The 17,492-nt window shown below is 38.0% G+C and overlaps 1 protein-coding gene across 5 annotated transcripts in view; it reads right to left on the bottom strand.

The window, feature by feature from the left end:
• The window catches only part of DYNC1I1 (dynein cytoplasmic 1 intermediate chain 1), a 313,409-nt gene that overhangs the window by 256,522 nt on the left and 39,395 nt on the right, over nt 1–17,492 (bottom strand). For 2 of the 5 annotated variants that reach the window (XM_053896695.1, XM_053896694.1), the window contains exons 4-5: nt 14,905–15,046; nt 420–479 (exon numbers count right to left, since the gene is read on the bottom strand). In XM_053896695.1, the coding sequence (XP_053752670.1) occupies nt 420–479; nt 14,905–15,046 (202 nt within the window). The remainder of the gene's footprint in view (nt 1–419; nt 480–14,904; nt 15,047–17,492) is intronic. The other 3 variants (XM_053896696.1, XM_053896697.1, XM_053896698.1) reach the window with 3 other exon arrangements.

Below are 17,492 nucleotides of genomic sequence, written 5' to 3'. Positions count from 1 at the left end.
CACAAGACAAGACATTTTCATATCAATTTGAGACAAAAATTAACCCTAAGGCAATTTGTTAGTAGAAGCAAAGGATGGTAAGGGTATACTCAAATGTATCTCCTCCCACAGAATACTTGTGCCCCACCTTGAAGCAGAGGGGTGGGTGTAAGTTTATATTTTTGTTTTAGAAGAGTGTTGTTTTGCAGTGATAGGAATTAAGGAGAAATCAAAGCCACCTTTTTGTGGTGTTTTCCACAAAGAGGGACTTTCTTCAGAGCTTAACTTTATAAGGAAAACTAACAGAAGGAAATAAACTTCTCCAACTGGAAGTTCAACAAAAGGGGAAAAAAAAAACATGAGCAAACAACAGCTCCAGCATTTCAACACAACTATAGCAAAGAAATCATAAAAGGAGTAACAAAAGAGCAGACATATACCCAAGTTCTGAGTCTGACTGCAGCTGGAGCACTGAGGGGTCTGTGTCCCACTGCAGGGTCCTAATCGTGCAGCACAAAGGAAAAAGAACACAGAGAATTAACAAAAGGGGAGGGAAACAAACCAAACCAAACCATGTCATTCATCAAGGCAATGGCATCTACAGCACATACACAGAACATCTCCCCGCTTCTCCACCCCGCTCCAGCCCCAGGTTCAAGGAAGACCCCATGAATATCAAGTGACCAGAGAAAGTGAGGAGCAGTCCTTTCCTTTGAACATCTGTTTGATACTGGAAGTTATGCTTGTTTTCATGAAAGGAAGCCTTGAGCTAAATACTGACACTCTACCCACATCCCCACCCCTTTTTGGTTGGTTCTGCTTTTTACTCAAGCCTGACTGATTTGATCATGGAAACTGGTTCATGTTTCTCTGAAACCCTGGAGCCCATCTACACCTGGGAACACGGAGCATCTCCCTTGTGGAGAAGAGACCAAAGGCAAGGCTGCAGGGGGGCCAGAGCAGGAGCGTCTGGGGAGGTCAGACCAGATGGAGGCTGACTTCCAGGCCTGCTGAACTGCTGGCTTCCTCAAGTCAGTTACTGCAAGTATAATGCATTGGATTTAGAGGCTCACGAGTATTTTGGTGTTCCACTGAGATGATCACCAGTAATAACACTTGTCTCTATGATACCAGCGATATCATATCTTTTAAATATTTCACAAGAAACAGCACAAATTATCAACAGTTACCAAGGCATTCAGTTTTTCTTATTATTTCTCCTTCAAAATGAAAAGGGATGGGGAACCCAGGTGTCTCAGTCAGTTAAGAATCTGACTCTTTTTCACATTTCCGCTCAGGTCATGAACTCAGGGTTCCTGAGATCCAGCTGGACGTCAGGCTCTGCACTGACTGTGTGCAGAACCTACTTGGGAACCTTTCTCTCCCATTCTCTCTGCCCTTCCCCCACTCATGCTTCTCTTTCTCTCTCCCAAAATAAATAAACATTTTAAAAAATATATAAAAAAAATAAAAGGGGATAGATCTTCTATAAACTGAGTGCACACAAGAACCTTTTTCAAACCCCATTACCTTTTGATTAATCTAAGTGTGGCCCACAGACCAGGAGCAGCAGCATCTCTGGGAGCTTGTTGGAAATGCAGACTCACATCTCACCCCAGACTCACTGACTGCACACTACTGTTTAATAAGGTCCCAAGCCGTTTGCAGGCGCCTTAAAGTTTGAGAAACCCTGCTCAGTTTCCTGGTCTCTAAAGACTTACCATGGCCTATGAGACAATTTAGTTTTAAGCTGACCTGGCCTACGGAAATCTTCCAAACATGTTTAACCACTGTCTCCCACTCACTGTGTCCTCTTTGATATTCTTCCCCTTAAGAGCTGTATGTCTTCCCTCAAATGCCACCTGCTCAGAGAGGATTTCCTTCTCTCACTACCTTGTAGCACTTCCTTGTCAGTCTTCATCCCTGTCCCTTACACCATTTTCCTTTCTTCATAACACCTATGGCTTTATTATGCATCAGTGTATTTATTACTGTTAGCTATTTCATCTAGATTTGAGCCTTACAATAGGTGGGGGTGGCTGGGTGGGTGGGCTATATCCCTAGATTATAGAGATATGCCTAGAAAAGTGCCTGGCATACATACTTACATAATACAATATTAGTTGAATGCATGCATGAGTGGATGGATGATCTCCCTCTGGTTTTCTACAGGGATTACATGCAATTATACCTATAAAGCTCAAAGTAACTGTTTGGTAAACAGTAGTTATTCTTATTACTACCACATTCACTATATCTACTACGGATATTTCTTTGAGTCAATATCCTACCTATAGGCTCCTCCTGCAAAGGTAACAGATGCAGAGTCACAGCTTTCCTTACCAGCTCTGGCTGTGCTCTTGTCCTCTTACCTGGACGTTCTGAAACATCACAACTAAAATCCAGTGAGAATACTAATCAGCCACTGTTTCTTAGACCAGTGCTTCTCAACTTTCAGTGTGCATACACATACCTGAGAATACTGTTGAAATGCAGATTCTGATTTAGTAGGTCTGTGACATTTCTAACAGGCTCCAGGGGACATAGATGTTACCAGTCTGTAAGACCACACTTTGAGTAGCAAAGTCTTGACTTAGATCAGTGGGTTTTCAAACTCTGACAAGGATCAGAATGATATGCAGGGCTTACAAAACTACAGAATGCTCATCTCCAACCCCAGAAATTCTGATTCAGTAGGTCTGGGGTGGGGCCTGAGAAGTTGTACTCTAACAAATTCCCAGGTAATGCTTATAGCTGACCCTGGAACCACCTTTAGAGAATGACGGGGCTAGACTACTGCTTTCATTCGTCAGCAGACAGAAAGCATCGTAGATCCTCAAATATGTCAGCCTCTAAACCTGTGATTAACTCAAACCTGGCCTAAGGCCCAGGCCACTCTCAGACCAATTAAGTCAGAATGTGCAGGGTGAGATCCAAGCATCTGTATTTCTGAAAACTCTCCAGGTGATTCTAATGTGCAGCCAGGGGTGAGAACCCCTGGTCTGGACTCTTTCTCTGCTTGAGAAATGCAGCCTTTTCAGGTTCTGGACACTGATTCCTTCACCTGTTTCAAATGGTGGAAGTAACAGAATCTGTTACAGTGATTCATATTTGCTAATCATGTATCCCTGGAAATCAAACCGCTTATCTTTAAGGGCATTTCTTTGGCTATAGACAGAACAGCAGCCTCTGGCTCTGGCTGACTGTGAGAAGCATTCCCCTATAAGGGGTGGGGTCAGCTACTTGGCCCTCAATTTGCCTTGAGGTTCCTTACAGGACTACCTTTTTTGATCTTTTCACTTGTCCCAGGCAGGTGAAGAATGCAGCCGCTCCCAGGTGGTCTGGCTGTCCTGTTACTTATCTGACAGCTCATCTGTACTCACTGTATCCTTAAGAGGTAAAAATGATGATTCCATCAGAACCACTCAAAAAAGTCTACAGGTCAGCAGTCTGGAGTTTGCCTTTACTCAGTCAGAACAACAAGGGCTGGTCTATGTAACAAACCCACAGCGGTCCTGCCCCACAGTCACACATATATTATTTAGTAAAAGAAACCATAGTCATCGTCAGTAATGAGCAGTGGGATAGGGAGTCAAGCCAAGGATGCTACCAGGTGTGCCTCTTTTATTTTCTTCTCATTTTCCCATTATTATCTGTGGGGTGGTCAGACTTGCACAGAATGCACTCTCTCTTTGAAAAAGAACTTAAAGCCAATACATTAAATGGGCAAAGGTTGTCTCTGTCTCCATGAGTAGCCTAGACATGTGTATGAAACGTGGGCTGTATGCCTTCTGTGCAAGCTTGCAGAACTTCTCCATAGATGGCAGGACCTTGGAGAGGGCCACGCCTGGTTCTCTGGGTGGGAGATTTGTGTTTGGGATGTGACTGTACTGTGCATCCTGACGGAGCTCTCTGTCCTCAGCAAAATGAAGATGCTGGCCTAGAGACCATTTAAAGGCTTTTTGTTCTGTTTTGTTTCTGCCGAATCTTTTAAATCATTGGATGATTATTAAACTGCCTTTCAGTTCTCTCTTCTCCAATTGGTACCGTTTTTATAACCAATTGACACAGACCTTACTTCCCGATCATCTTCATATCAAGTTAGTGTATCACTGAAAATAAAATGATGGTTTCCCCACAGCTTCTTGGGTAGTGTGAAATCTTGCCAGGTAGCTTATTTTTTTAAATGAGGAAGTAGTGAAATTGTAAGTAAACAAACATTTGTGAACCTCATGTACTACCCCAAAATATTGTTATATAGAAATCACCCTGCTTAGTAGAGTAATTGGTTCTAGTCAGTCATTTTTGGAATGGACCAATCAATGCATGCAGGGAGAGGATATTTTTGACAAGAGCATTCATTTTCTTATTCAATAAATATCTATTAAAGGCCTAACATATAAAATACTATGAAAGAGGATGAAAAGAATTCTCAAGAAAACTACAACTCTTATAGAGAGATAAAACATGTATAAATAGTTTGGTAGAACTAAGCAGAAAGTAAAACATGCCATATAAGCCACAGATATGGTGTGGGACACGCATGGGACTTGCACTTCAGAATCTTACATTTTAGTGAAGGAATGAGAGGTATGAATGTTTGTACTTAATGATATAATGATAACATAGACACAAAAAAGAAAGTAGTTGTCATTACTTGCCCAGGCTTGGCACAGTTTAAAGTTTCAATAAATGTTAGCTGAAAAAATAAATAAATGCCACAAGAAAGATGAATAATAATGACAGCTATCATTTCCTTTCAGTGAGTGTTTACTCTGTGCCAGCCTACCAGGCATTGGACTCTACTCATTATCCTTTGGAAGCAAGAGAAGAGGAACACTCTCCCTCTAAAAAGATCAGAGATTCCATTTGACCTGGTTTTGGAAGGACAGGGTTAAGATTTGGATGTAACAGACTCATTTTCATCAGTGCCTAGTTTATTGGGTTTAAGCAGTTGACACGGTTTACTAGGTCTATTAAGAGCCTGTTATATTTTAGGTGTCAATTTACCAATTTATCATGAGAACAATAACTGCCAGGCAGAGCAGTTACACACACTGGATGAAGTCTTCTCTCCTTGAAGGCCAGCATCCTGAGAAGCCAGATGACCAGTAGTGTGTTTGGGATTAGAGAAAGTGAAGCTGAATGTTTTACTACTACAGCTTTTCCCTGCCCTACCCACACCCCCACCCCCTGCCCCACATCATGTCTGCCTCTTTCCACAAAACAAGACATACTCCCACTCAGTGCTCTCAGAGTCTCCCTTTTCCCCCAGTTATGGGATTCCCAAGTAAACCCTTTCTGATTGATGAAATCTTTCTTTAACTATGTCTGTTAGATTTTGTCTTCTGTTCCTATATGGAAAACCATCCTGGCATTATTTGTTTGTTCATTTTTAAGAGCTGCATTTGTCTGCATTCATTAGGTTTAGGTTATTTCTTAGATTAACTCTCTGAGGATCTAAGAGAAGATTTCTGATCTTTCATGGAGAACCTGATGTTTGCACAGATTCAGAATAACCCAATAATTCTCTGCCTACTCTGGACTAAGGGGGCACTGTCATGGTTCTATGGTCCCACAGTTAGATTGGCAGTTTGAGACCTTTCCCAACTTTGTTTCAAACTACTACGTACAGAAGCTTCCCACCTCATGGAAAGTAATCATTCACTTACTCGACCCTATACGTGCCAGACAATGTAGCCTCTGGCATCTCATCTCAAAAAGCCTACCATGTAACATTTAGTTTACAATTTGGGAGACAAGGTGTTTTTCAATACATTTTTAAAAAAAAAATAGACAAAATGTCAAAATTCTTCATTAGCAGTGACCTATTCAGAGACTAACAGAACTTTATATTTTAAACTTTCTACCAATTCATCAGTAACTTCTTATAAAATTCTCCCTCCATTGGTCCAATTTTATTTGCCCAGTTTCGGTTTATTAGATAGAAGTAAAAGTTCAAAAACAAAACAAAACAACAATCATCCCTGGCCATTTGTTCAAAGTATAATTTAGGAGTGGAACACATGAAGTCTGTATTGCATATACCTTGCTCTCTGATGAGTGTGTAACTTCTCCCTGTTCAGCTTTTACCAACAGCAAGTTGCTGGTTTCCATTCTTCTTCCCATCTTTATTAAACCTCTGAGTAGAAAGCCTTGAAATTCTTCCCTAAAGAGTGTCTTTGCTTTGGCCTTTTCTTTGGTTGTAAGAAACTAATGACTGATAAATATTTGGAAGCCAGTAGTTAAGAATTCTGTCATTTGTCATGCTAACACTCAACTTGCATACACTTCTGGTGGCATTTAAAATCAGTTGAGTTCTTTTGAATAGCAGCATGCCAGTGTGTAGCAATAACAATTAACACAGAATTATTCTGGACTTGTTTTACTTCCAGAAACTCAACCTATGGAAACAAAACATGATAAGCAATAATAAAAACAAAAATGATGCTGATGGTGATGGCATGGTGGTGATGGTGATGATGATGACAACCTCCAAATCATCAAATCCCATGGCCAATTTTGGCATCCCTACAAAGCCAAGCATTCCCCATTCAGGGGTACTCCTTCCCTCACCTCTGTACACTAACCCTAGGTCATCCCATCCATGTCTATTGACCTTCTGCAAAAAATAACCACAAAGTCCTCATCACTGTTGAGCTCCAAGTCCACTTTTTCACATGCCTTTTGGAGATACTCAAATGCACACCAGAGCCATTTCACCCTTTGCGTCTCATCTGTCTTTTGTTTCCTTTTCCACTCCACAACCCTTGTTTAGGCCTTCAAGGCTTTATATCAGACCAATACTTCCCCACCAATCCTCAGAGTTGAAGGCTTTATAAAATTACAGTGTCCCAGGCCTCACCTAGACCTGCGGTTCAGGTACCTGTATTTGTAACAACTTCCCAAGTGAATTCAATAAACAGCCACCAGGAATGGGAGGCAGGGACTGCAACTATCACAAAGGTCATCCTTTTTTTCCAGACTCAGCTCCTTAACATGCATTCTACTTCCCATACTCCCCAGCCCTTTTCCTTTGTGTACGCATTTCCACCATCTGGAATGCCCTTTCTCCCAACTCGACTTGTCCAAAGCATATGCATTCTGTAAGGCTCAGCTCAAATGCCATGCTCTCTAAATATATTTGTCCTCAATAACCTCATAACCTCATTCAAAAATAACTTGTCTCTCTGGGACAGAAATAGAGAAACACTTGGGCTTCTTATTTTGCAGTTCTCTTTGATAATCTACAGACCAAAACCTGGATTGAAGACCACATCTGAGGATGACTTACAGGAAATAATGAGCACTGTTAAAAAGCCCAAAGGTATCAGCATCAAGCCAAACACACTGATAGTCCCCACTCTGACTTTTTGCCCTGACTCCAGTGGCTGGATTTCTGCCTTGCTTCTGTGACAAAGTCCCCGCCTTATACCTCAATCCTATAACCACTGCCAGTAGTTCTCCTTCAGCAAAGTCCACCTTCAAGCAACTTGTCCAGCGACATTGAGCTATCCTGCTGTTACCTCTGTCTTCATCACTCTTCTTGTCCTGCACCCATCCTACCCAATATTTTGCAAGCTGAGCCTGTGCATAAGTATGTACACATAGACACACACACACACACACACATACACACAAGTCAGTAAATATTTACCAAGTACCTAGTATGTGTCAAGACTCTATGTAGGGTAGTAATGAAGCAAAATCACTTGTCCCAAATGAATATACTACAAATTAATTATAGATAATTTAGGAATAATGGTTTATGACATCACTGCTCATCTCTATGAGTACAAATATTTGAGAGCTGTAATTACATAGCAATATATTCTTAGATGGCTTCAAATTAAACCTGTCAATTTACTGGAAACAGCCTCCTTACAAGTGAGAAAATTCCTTCTCTTTATCTTCCTTGCAGGTCCAACATTTACTGTGTATCTTTCACACAATAAATTCTTAACTATTTAGTGAATGAGTAGATCTGTTCTTGCCTTTTCTGTCAATGGGTGGGAGGAGTGAGGGCAAGTTGATTCCCAAAGAAATAGTTTTTACTTTCTTTACCAGAAAAGGAAAGAATAAAACAGGGCATGTCTGGCCTAACACCGTTGATGTTTCCCAAGCTGAGAGCTGTGCTGAGAATACAAAGGTGGCCAGCTATCTTCTCTGCCAAATGAACTCAGCAAACTTTATTTAGTCCCTGAAGCCACTGCACTGGACCTCAACTTCTCACACACATTCTTCCTTTTCTAAGGTGGAGCGACAGCTCAAGGGCAGGATACCGAACTCCCCTGAATCCCAGAGTCTCTGAACTCCTGATCCACATGTCTTCTCTGTCAAACAAATCACTAGTCACTAATCAGATAAAAGTTTGGGCCAGTGTAAGCATAATGCCAAATAGAAAGCCTCCAGTCAGTGTCACCCCCAAACACCTATTTTTCTAAGTGCCATTTCCAAAGGTAATGCACTGAATAATAAGAACGTTTAAAAACCTGGAATATCACTCAATCTGTCACTGTCCTTAACATGATGTCAATTAATTAAGGATGGCATTTAAATAATGTGTTCACGTTTTACTTTCCAACTCCAACTATTTCCTTATGTGGGATTGGCAATGATGATGATAAAGATCTTCTGATATCAGAAAGAAGACTGAGACAGTGAGATACATACTTATATTGGGTCTTTTAAAAAGTATTTTTCTCAGTTTACTGTGTGAGAATCTTTCCTCTGTTGGCTACCGAACACTGAGCTCTGCTACAGGCCACACCAAAGCCATGCAGGAAGCCCATCTGAGCTGGTTTCAAGAAGAAACTTAAGACTTCTCATCACAGAGCTAGGACATGTCTTTCCACATCTTTCATGGAGGCTCTGCTGTCAAGCAAGCAGTTTTTCTACAAGAAAGCTCAGCAACCCCTTGCTTGCTGTGTTACTGGGACCATAATGTGTATGCTTTTATAGTACATTCTCCTGAAGACAAAATAGTAAGATATCACAAATGTTTCATCCATTCACATGCTACATAAAAAGAAAATCATAAGGTGTGCCTTTTATTTTAATGTCCAAAGAGACTGAATTCTAACCAGCCTTGAATCAGTGACATTGGTCTCCCTGAAGTGCAACTAACTGGTGGCATTCTATCAACTTTTCCTTACATAATGGTAATTTAAAAAATTCTGTATATACAAAATGTTAATAGGCTTATTAAATTTCCTCCAAGGCTTATTAAATAATTACATTATTTTATTGTACTTTTTCACCTTTACCAAAACCTTAATATCTTCCCTTTAGCCTCTGATTCATCAGAGCCCCTTAGAAAAGGATGATGGTTTCACCAAAAAAGGATCAAAAGTCCTTTGAGGCTTATCTAGTGCTAGAGAATCCTATGAAATTCAATTGTGTATAAAAACGAAAGTCCTAAGATTTTCTGTTGGGCATTAACCCCATGTTGCCTCTTAGCACATTTTCCTCTCCTGAAATCACTGAGAGAAGAAAGTGATAAGTAGGTGCAGCCTGCACAACTTGACCACAAACAAATTATTCTACTTTCCTTATTTGAGAGTTCATTGGGCAGTAGATCAGGGAAAGACAGAGTTTATCAAATATCTAAATTTTACTGAAGGATTCTGTCAACATGAAACTTAATATTTACTACATAGAAGCCTAGTGTTTAAATCAAACAGCATAGGGTGTGCAGACAACTGCTCCTTTGTCCCAAATTCTAATCTGGAGTGCACAAAAAGCTGAAAGTCTGAGTGACCTCTAATCCATTCCCCTTTATACCTTTGTTCTCCTGTTCAGTGCTTCAGAAGACATTTCTTCTGCTGCTGCATTTAGGACCCCTTGGGAGGGACCTTACCTCCCTAGAGAAAATCTATGGATATAAGAGTTCTGGTTAATAGATGCTGAGAGCTGGGAGGACAGGGATCGATTTTAAATACAATAGGATTATGTTGGGGCAATTGGGGAAATCTGAAAAAAAGTGTAGATATTAGATAAGATGAAAATGTATTGAAATGGAAAAAGAGAGACACTCAATTAGAAAAGCAAATTCAACAGCTTGTATAATGATATCATTTAACATATATATGTTTTGGACATATATATATTTTGGACATATATGTTTTGGACATATATATATATGTTTCAGACATATATATTTTGTGAAAGAACATACACTAAGGTGTTAAGAATATACACTAAGAATATAATTTCCAGTGGTAGGAATATGAATTTTCTCTAATTTTTGGTTGTCCATATCTTCTAATTACACAAAATGCACGGATGTTTTTTCCATAATACTAAGAGGATATTAAAAATAAAATGTGAGGGAACTCAAATGTCCTAATCACTTGGAAAATAGAACTAATGATGGTGTTAAGACCATATACAGTTGAAAAAGAAGACAGAAATTAATTCTTTTACTACCATCACCCCATGCCACTTCTCACCAAAGGCAAACATCAGTAACCTCTCCTTCTGACTATTTTGCTAACGATGCTATGGGATAGGTGTTATTATTATAATAAATTGTATAATATTAACGTATTAACACATACTTTATTTTTCAAATCATTTTGAAAGTTTTCTTCCTTGAATCAGGTTTGGGACATGGTATTGCTTACACCCTGGTAGTCAGACGAACTTTATGAGATCAATACACCTGCCTGGGTTTAGGCAGGCTAGTACAGCCTCCAATTTAGGTTTAGCCCTGAGAAGCCAAAGGAATCTTGGCTAACCAAGAGAAGGACCCTGGTGCAAAGTCCCCTGTGATCCATCCATGTGAATGAGAAGAATAAAGGTGGGTGAATGATTACCACTTAGATTCATTTCTGGTTGAATCTATGAAAGTTAGGGATTAAGAGTTGGACAACCCAGAAAGTGGTGTCCAGGGACATGGACCACAATCCATCCTTGGCCTTGTCACATTCAACTTTTTTACATGATTACTTAGATGAAGATACAGCATCATCAAACTTGAAAATGACACCAACAAATTTTATGAGAGAATCTAAAGAGATCTCTTCCCACTGGAAACAGGTGAAAAAAAAAAAAAACAAACCACAATAGCTAAAACTCACATATAACAGACTCCTTTCTAAGTGCTTTACAGATACTAAGTTATTTAATACTAATAATAACCTTTTGGGTTAAGTCACCTATCACCCTATAGGTGATATAGGGATATATCACCTATATCAACTGTTGTCAGAGATCATGTAGGGTAGTGGTATAGATTGTGAACATTTCTGACAATCTAAGTTAAAACCTAGCACTGTAGCTATGTTCTGTGTGAACTTGAGACATTTATTCTGTCTATGCCTCAGTGTCCTCATCTGTAAAAATTAGGAAAATAGTTGACTCATTCAACCAACATTTATCAAATATCACTCACTCCCTGACCTCAAGGAACTTGCCATTCCTGAGGAAGGGAGACATGTATTATTCAACTAAATATAAGTCATTCTTCTTTCAGGGCTATAAAGTACTAGATGCATCACTCTTGTGTATAAAAGATATAGGCTGTTGTTTTGAGATTAATACTTAACATTTTGCGAAAAAATATTTTTATTATTCATTTACAAAAAGTTTTAAAATATGGGTATAGGTGTTTAAATTTCTCAAGTACCATTTAACTAAATACTACTAAATGATCACTCTTCCTTCTGTGATCTTTTGATATGCTGAATTATGGTAACACATTTTCTACACTAAAATATCCTTGAAATTTTTAACCAATCCTAATTAATCATAGCATAGTACCTTCTTAATACTGTGTTGGATTTCAGTTGCATATAGTATATGCAGGATTTTTAAATCTAAGTAAAACTAGTCTTCCAAATGTTTTACTAATAAAATAGGTTTTTTAATATCTAAGAGCTTGTTCTTTGCCCAGTATGATTAACTGAGCAATGATTGCTTCCACCAAAATTAAGAGAAAGAAAAATGCCACAAATGTAAATTGCAAATGAGAAGCAGGCAATGCCAACAGAAGCAGAAACTGCAAAACAAATTGTGACCCTTTAAGTTAAAATTAAATCACACTAGTATAATTGAAAAATGATTACATATTTCTACTTTCTATTCACTGGTTTTAAAACCTTTACTCAACTGCTCTTAAAAATCAATAAAAGTAATTTTTGTTATACTTGACTTTTTTAAAGCCCTACTTTAAACTTTTCCGTAAGGTATATTAAATGTGCCACTTTGCAAATTAACCACTCACAGAGGTTACATAAGAAATGTTTGCCAGTTTAGGCTCTGTAAAGAAAATTTCAGTTTTGGTTTTAGATTCTGACAGATGGATCAGAGAATGTATGTGCACCGTTAGGTAGGACCAGATGTGTTAATTTTATTTCTGAGTTATTTTCTGAAAGATTTTCCACTTTTCAAAGAGCCCAAATTCCACACACATCAGCAAATTTGTGACTATAGAGCTATATCCTCAGGATTTACCAAGTCTTTTTCCCAGTCATGTTTTATGACGTGTTAAAGTTAATAGTAATTGTTTTCAAAGAGGTTTCTTCTATAGAAAAAGATATTCCAAGTGGAATTTTAAAAACTGAAGTTTTAAGGTTCTCTTGAAATTAATTCATATCTATTTATAGAAGCAAAGACATAAACTTGCATGGGATTTTCCTTAGTCCAAAATAAGGGCAAGATATCCTAAGATATTCCTAATATTCCTATTCCTCAAGCAAATCTTGTGCTCAGTTTTTCTGAAAATCATCATTTCCTCAGTGTCAATTTTCTTGCATTCCTATGAAACCTGCATCCAGGAAGGAATCTGCTCATTGACTTCTAGTTGCCCACCCTTGCCAGAACGGTCCTATCAAGAATGGAAGCTAGTTGGAATTTACTCAGGGTGGGAGTAGACAGTACCTCTTCCAAAGTGATTCATTAAGTTACAAAAACATCATATAAGTGGGGGGAAAATGAAGAGTGATGTTCTCTGAGAAGAAATATTTGCTGCTGTCCCCAAAGCAGTAACAGCATAGGTCAGCTTTCTCTACAGAGTTTTCAAAAGGGTTCATCAACTGTGAAGTCAGTAATAGAATTTAATGCTGCCAAATGCACCCCTTGAAGCTGAGCATTAATGACACAACACCATCATTGTATAGAAACAGGCAAATATATTAACTTAATGATAGGCCAATGGACCCCCTAAGGAATGTAATTATATTGTGCCAGCTCTTGAACAAATGTTAGATCTTACAGAACTGTGTTATTGTTACTTTTTTCCCTCCTCTCAAAGACCTTTTGAAGTGTTCAAAGCAAAAGATGAGAGAAGACGTGTGCTGCCCCCAAATCACAAAGGCGATTTGCTAAAATAAACCAGCCTGGTACCCACAGAATCTCTACTTCCATTTTTCTCAAACTGAAAGTAGTGTCCACTGGTTTCAAAATTCCCTGTATAAAACAAATACTCAATTCTGAAACACACCAACAGGCAGATATGGGCGAGACAATTCCAGTCTTACTTACATATTGGTTTCAGAAAGAAAAAAGGAAACATACACACACAAAATGCAAAAACGCTACAGCTCAGGCTAATACTAGACTATTCTGATTTCCATATTTTTCTCTACCAAAATTGCCTCGGCCTCGAAATAATGTCCTTTCAAAAGAAAATGCTTATGATAATGTGTTAAATGGAAAAAGAAAAATGCAAAATTGTCTACCTGTCACGCAGTAACACACATGGTAACAAGAAATATACACAGGTAGACAAGGATAGAAAGATACATGGACAAGGCAAAGGCTGATTTGTTAGAACACTAGTGTGGTGGATGATTTTTTTTTTTATTTGAAGTTTTAGTAAAGCATTTTATTTTATTTTATTTTATTTTATTTATTTTATTTTATTTTATTTTTACTTTTTTTTCATCTTAATTACGAGTCAAAGACAGAGGTCACAAATTGCCAGCCCAGAGACAAAAGCCGCCCCACAACTACTTTTAACAAAGTCATTAACGTTTAACATTAAGGAGATTTTTGCATGAAGCCCTTAATTTTTGGCTTCTAATGAAAAATGGAAAGATGTGGAAAAATCGGGTCCGTATTTCCACATGAGCTCAACCAGCCTGAGCTGTGAGGAGACCATCTGGCCTAGCCATGGTGCTTCCCAGCCAGTTGCCGCAGGCCCCCACGCCCAGCTCATTAACATCACCTGCCTGTGGCACCTGCATACGGGAGTCCTAGCAAAGGCAACTGGCTTAAGAAAGTTACCATGACTCCATGCATGTTAATGAGACTTCTCTTTTCTCTCTTCGCATCTTTGCCTTCTGGATACCCCTTCAGTGGTCAAATTAGAAAATGTCTATATATTCACTTTCAGAAGTTACCTAATCTTCTGAGTATATATAGTGTAATAAAAATCTGGCAATTGACTCAGAAGACAGAGCAGTCAACTCTGATGATCATAATAATTAGTAATAATAATAAAAACACTTTGGGGACTGAGTTATCAAATTAGTCAATACTATTAAGTCAATAAGCACCACGCTTAAAAAATTAAATTAAGGGTTAGAACATGTTAGTGTTCTATTAACAAAAATTCCCATGGAAACCAAACCAGAGTAGAATAATAAGAAGCTGGATATATATTCCACTTGCCTTTGATCCTTCTCTTTCTTTTAGGCCTAAGCTAATGGATGTGGTTGTGTTTGTCAAACAAGACACATGGTGCTAAATTAGCCCAATCAAGGAAAAATAAGGTAGAAGTTTATCATTTCTAGTACTCAAAATCATTTCTATGCCACTAAAACAGCAAGCCACCATAAATCTAAATATAAACTGACTGAGTATACATGCAGATGCATGGACATTTAATAGCACACAACAGAGTGGCATGGTGTTTTTTGGCCTCTGTTTTCTTATAATATTGACATCCCCCCTGGCCTTTGTTAGAGGGACAGTTCTTACCTTGTTAATGGTCCCAGGTCTCCTGAGTCTTGGCTTCCAGCTTCACTGGGAGTGCTCACTGATTTCGAAGAGGGAGACATAGGGGTTGGGACTAAATAATGAAAATAACAGGTATCCCATGTTAAAAAATGCAGCGACTGCACTGGAGAAGAGCAGTGTCAGACAAATCAAAACAAATGGGCCCAAATTAAAGTGGTTGTATGGCCAGGAGAGATTAAGATGGGATAAGGAAAAAAAAAAAAAAAAAGGAAAGAAAAGGAAGAAAGTCAAGTGAATTTTTCATATTTTGGAAATTAAAATTTGAAATGAATTTAGACAGAATTAACTTAGGGATTCTAAGGCCATGTCCACCTTAACAAAGTGAAATGGAGAATCAAAATAGCTATCCAGATATTTCAACTCAAATATCTCTCTAGGGTGACCTATCCAGATAATTTCAATTCTCCACTTTATTTTGTTAGTATAGATGTGACCTATTAAAAAAGTGGGTGTCTATAAAACTTTGAAACATTATGGAATAAGTAATTCTGAATAATTTTAAATCGTCAAAGAGAGAGAGGAAAGTCTGTTGTATGTCTACATTGGAGGGAAATCAATTCTCTGTGGAATATAAACTGCATTTACTATGTGAGACTAAATGACAGATAGAGAAAGGGTAAATGTTGAACCTGGTAATTTAAAAATCTTTTTCAAAACAAAGGAAAATGCCAGGCGGCTTTATTTTTACATTTAATGAATAGTTTCATCCCATTGTATTGTTTACTGTGTTCGGAACTTGCTTCCCTTCGCCTGCGGCAGCGCTAGAAGGCACTGCCATGGGCACAAAAGTAAACAGCCATTCTAAAGACCGGAGAAATAAGTTCGAAGATTGAGGTCAGTGCAAGCTGAAAATCTGACACAAGGATAAGAAAAGAAAAAAGGTACAGGAAATGTAAATGTATATATATATTTTTTCTGTCCTTCAGGTACAAGCCAAACGTCCTTCAGATAGAAGCTGCACCAAATAGCCAAGATGGCTCCAGGCCAGACAAATTCAGGGGGTTCTCAATATCACACATGCCAAAGAAGCCATATGGGCAGAAAGAAACTTCAATACATAAGTGTAGATTCCCATTTGGTTTCAATCATGTGCAATTTCCTTTTATTTATTTAATAGAGTAAAGGGTTTAACTATTTTGTCCAAATCCTATAACACAACGGCAGATCTGTCATGAAACTGGGAATTTCGTGAGCTCCCATAATTAATTCACTGATTACCCTCCGTAGTAAGTCAGAGGGTAAGTTGGAGAGATGGATGAAAACTGAAAATGGGCGCCACTCTCACCAAGTCCCCTGGCAGGAATGCAGGGATAGCTCAGAATTTGGCCATAGTGGTCATGGTTTAGAGATATTTAACTGTTTTGTTCTTAAAGTTTAATCGCTGGCTTTATTTAGAATAGAGGAAAATAGGACATACGACTATGGGGCTTAACCAGTGTTCACACTGCAACAGAATCTCAAAGGCTATTTTGAGGCAAAAACATAATGGATTACTGCAAAGTGTCTACATTATGTCACAAGTCAACTAAGTATTAAGAAGTTTGTCAGCTCCTCAAAGAAGGTCCATCAGCCAAATATCCCAAAGGTTACATCTTCCATACCATAAAGGAGTTAAACGAAGTAACCAACATCTTGTAGGGGCTCCTTCTATAATTGTTAGACATATGATTTTACCTAATGCAAACTGAGGGTCAGTATAAAATACTTTTTTATGGTGTTTTAATTGTGTGTATATATGTTAAATTATATCCAGTAACACTTAATAATTCATTAACTTATTACATATTGCTTTTTCTTACTTATATTAATAAAATACTTGTCATTTTGTTGTACATGGGACAATTTTTATTCTTAGTTTAAGTAACTATGGAAATAAATAAAAATTTATTTTAATATAAAAGCCAATGGTGGGATTTAAAAAAACAAAAACTATTTTGAAATGAAGACTTGATATTGTATCTATTTATATGCATTATTTTTAAAGTCTTTTTTTTTTTTTACTATATTGTCTATCATGTAGTTTCACAGACACCCCAGGATTATCCTGAAATGTATGGAAAGCAAATGGATAAAGAGAAATAAAATAAATGATCACATGAGAGGTACACAATGAAGTGACAGAATAAACACATCATGTAGAAGTTTACCTTCAACACACATAAACCAAATAATTCAATATCCAAACCCTAGTCACAAAATGAGATTGTGGACAATTAACTACAAATGAATGAGTTGGAGGAGGGGTGTTGCAATAAAAATGCCAATTAGCAGTGAAACCAAGATCTACAATAGACTTGAATAAATTTAAACTTGTTAAGTAGCTGTTAATTTGTCACTATTTTAAGTTTTCCTTCACATTTCCCACTGAGCTTTCTATTTTCATCATGGAATAATTCTATGCCTGTAGTGGTTATGAAATTCATAACCAGATTCACAGTATTTAGGTTGGCAGAGAGAGGCTGGGATTCAGTGATGGAAATGAAGAACAATTTAAGAAAAAAATTCCAAGATTTCTTGTGTTTACCATGTGGCAACTCGTTTAACAAGTA

This window comes from Panthera pardus, unplaced genomic scaffold, assembly GCF_024362965.1.
Source record: "Panthera pardus isolate Hobbes unplaced genomic scaffold, ASM2436296v1 HiC_scaffold_8, whole genome shotgun sequence".
Classification (NCBI taxonomy): domain Eukaryota; kingdom Metazoa; phylum Chordata; class Mammalia; order Carnivora; family Felidae; genus Panthera; species Panthera pardus.
The sequence above is the reverse complement of the archived record's forward strand: the minus strand, read 5'-3'. Positions and strand labels throughout refer to the sequence as shown.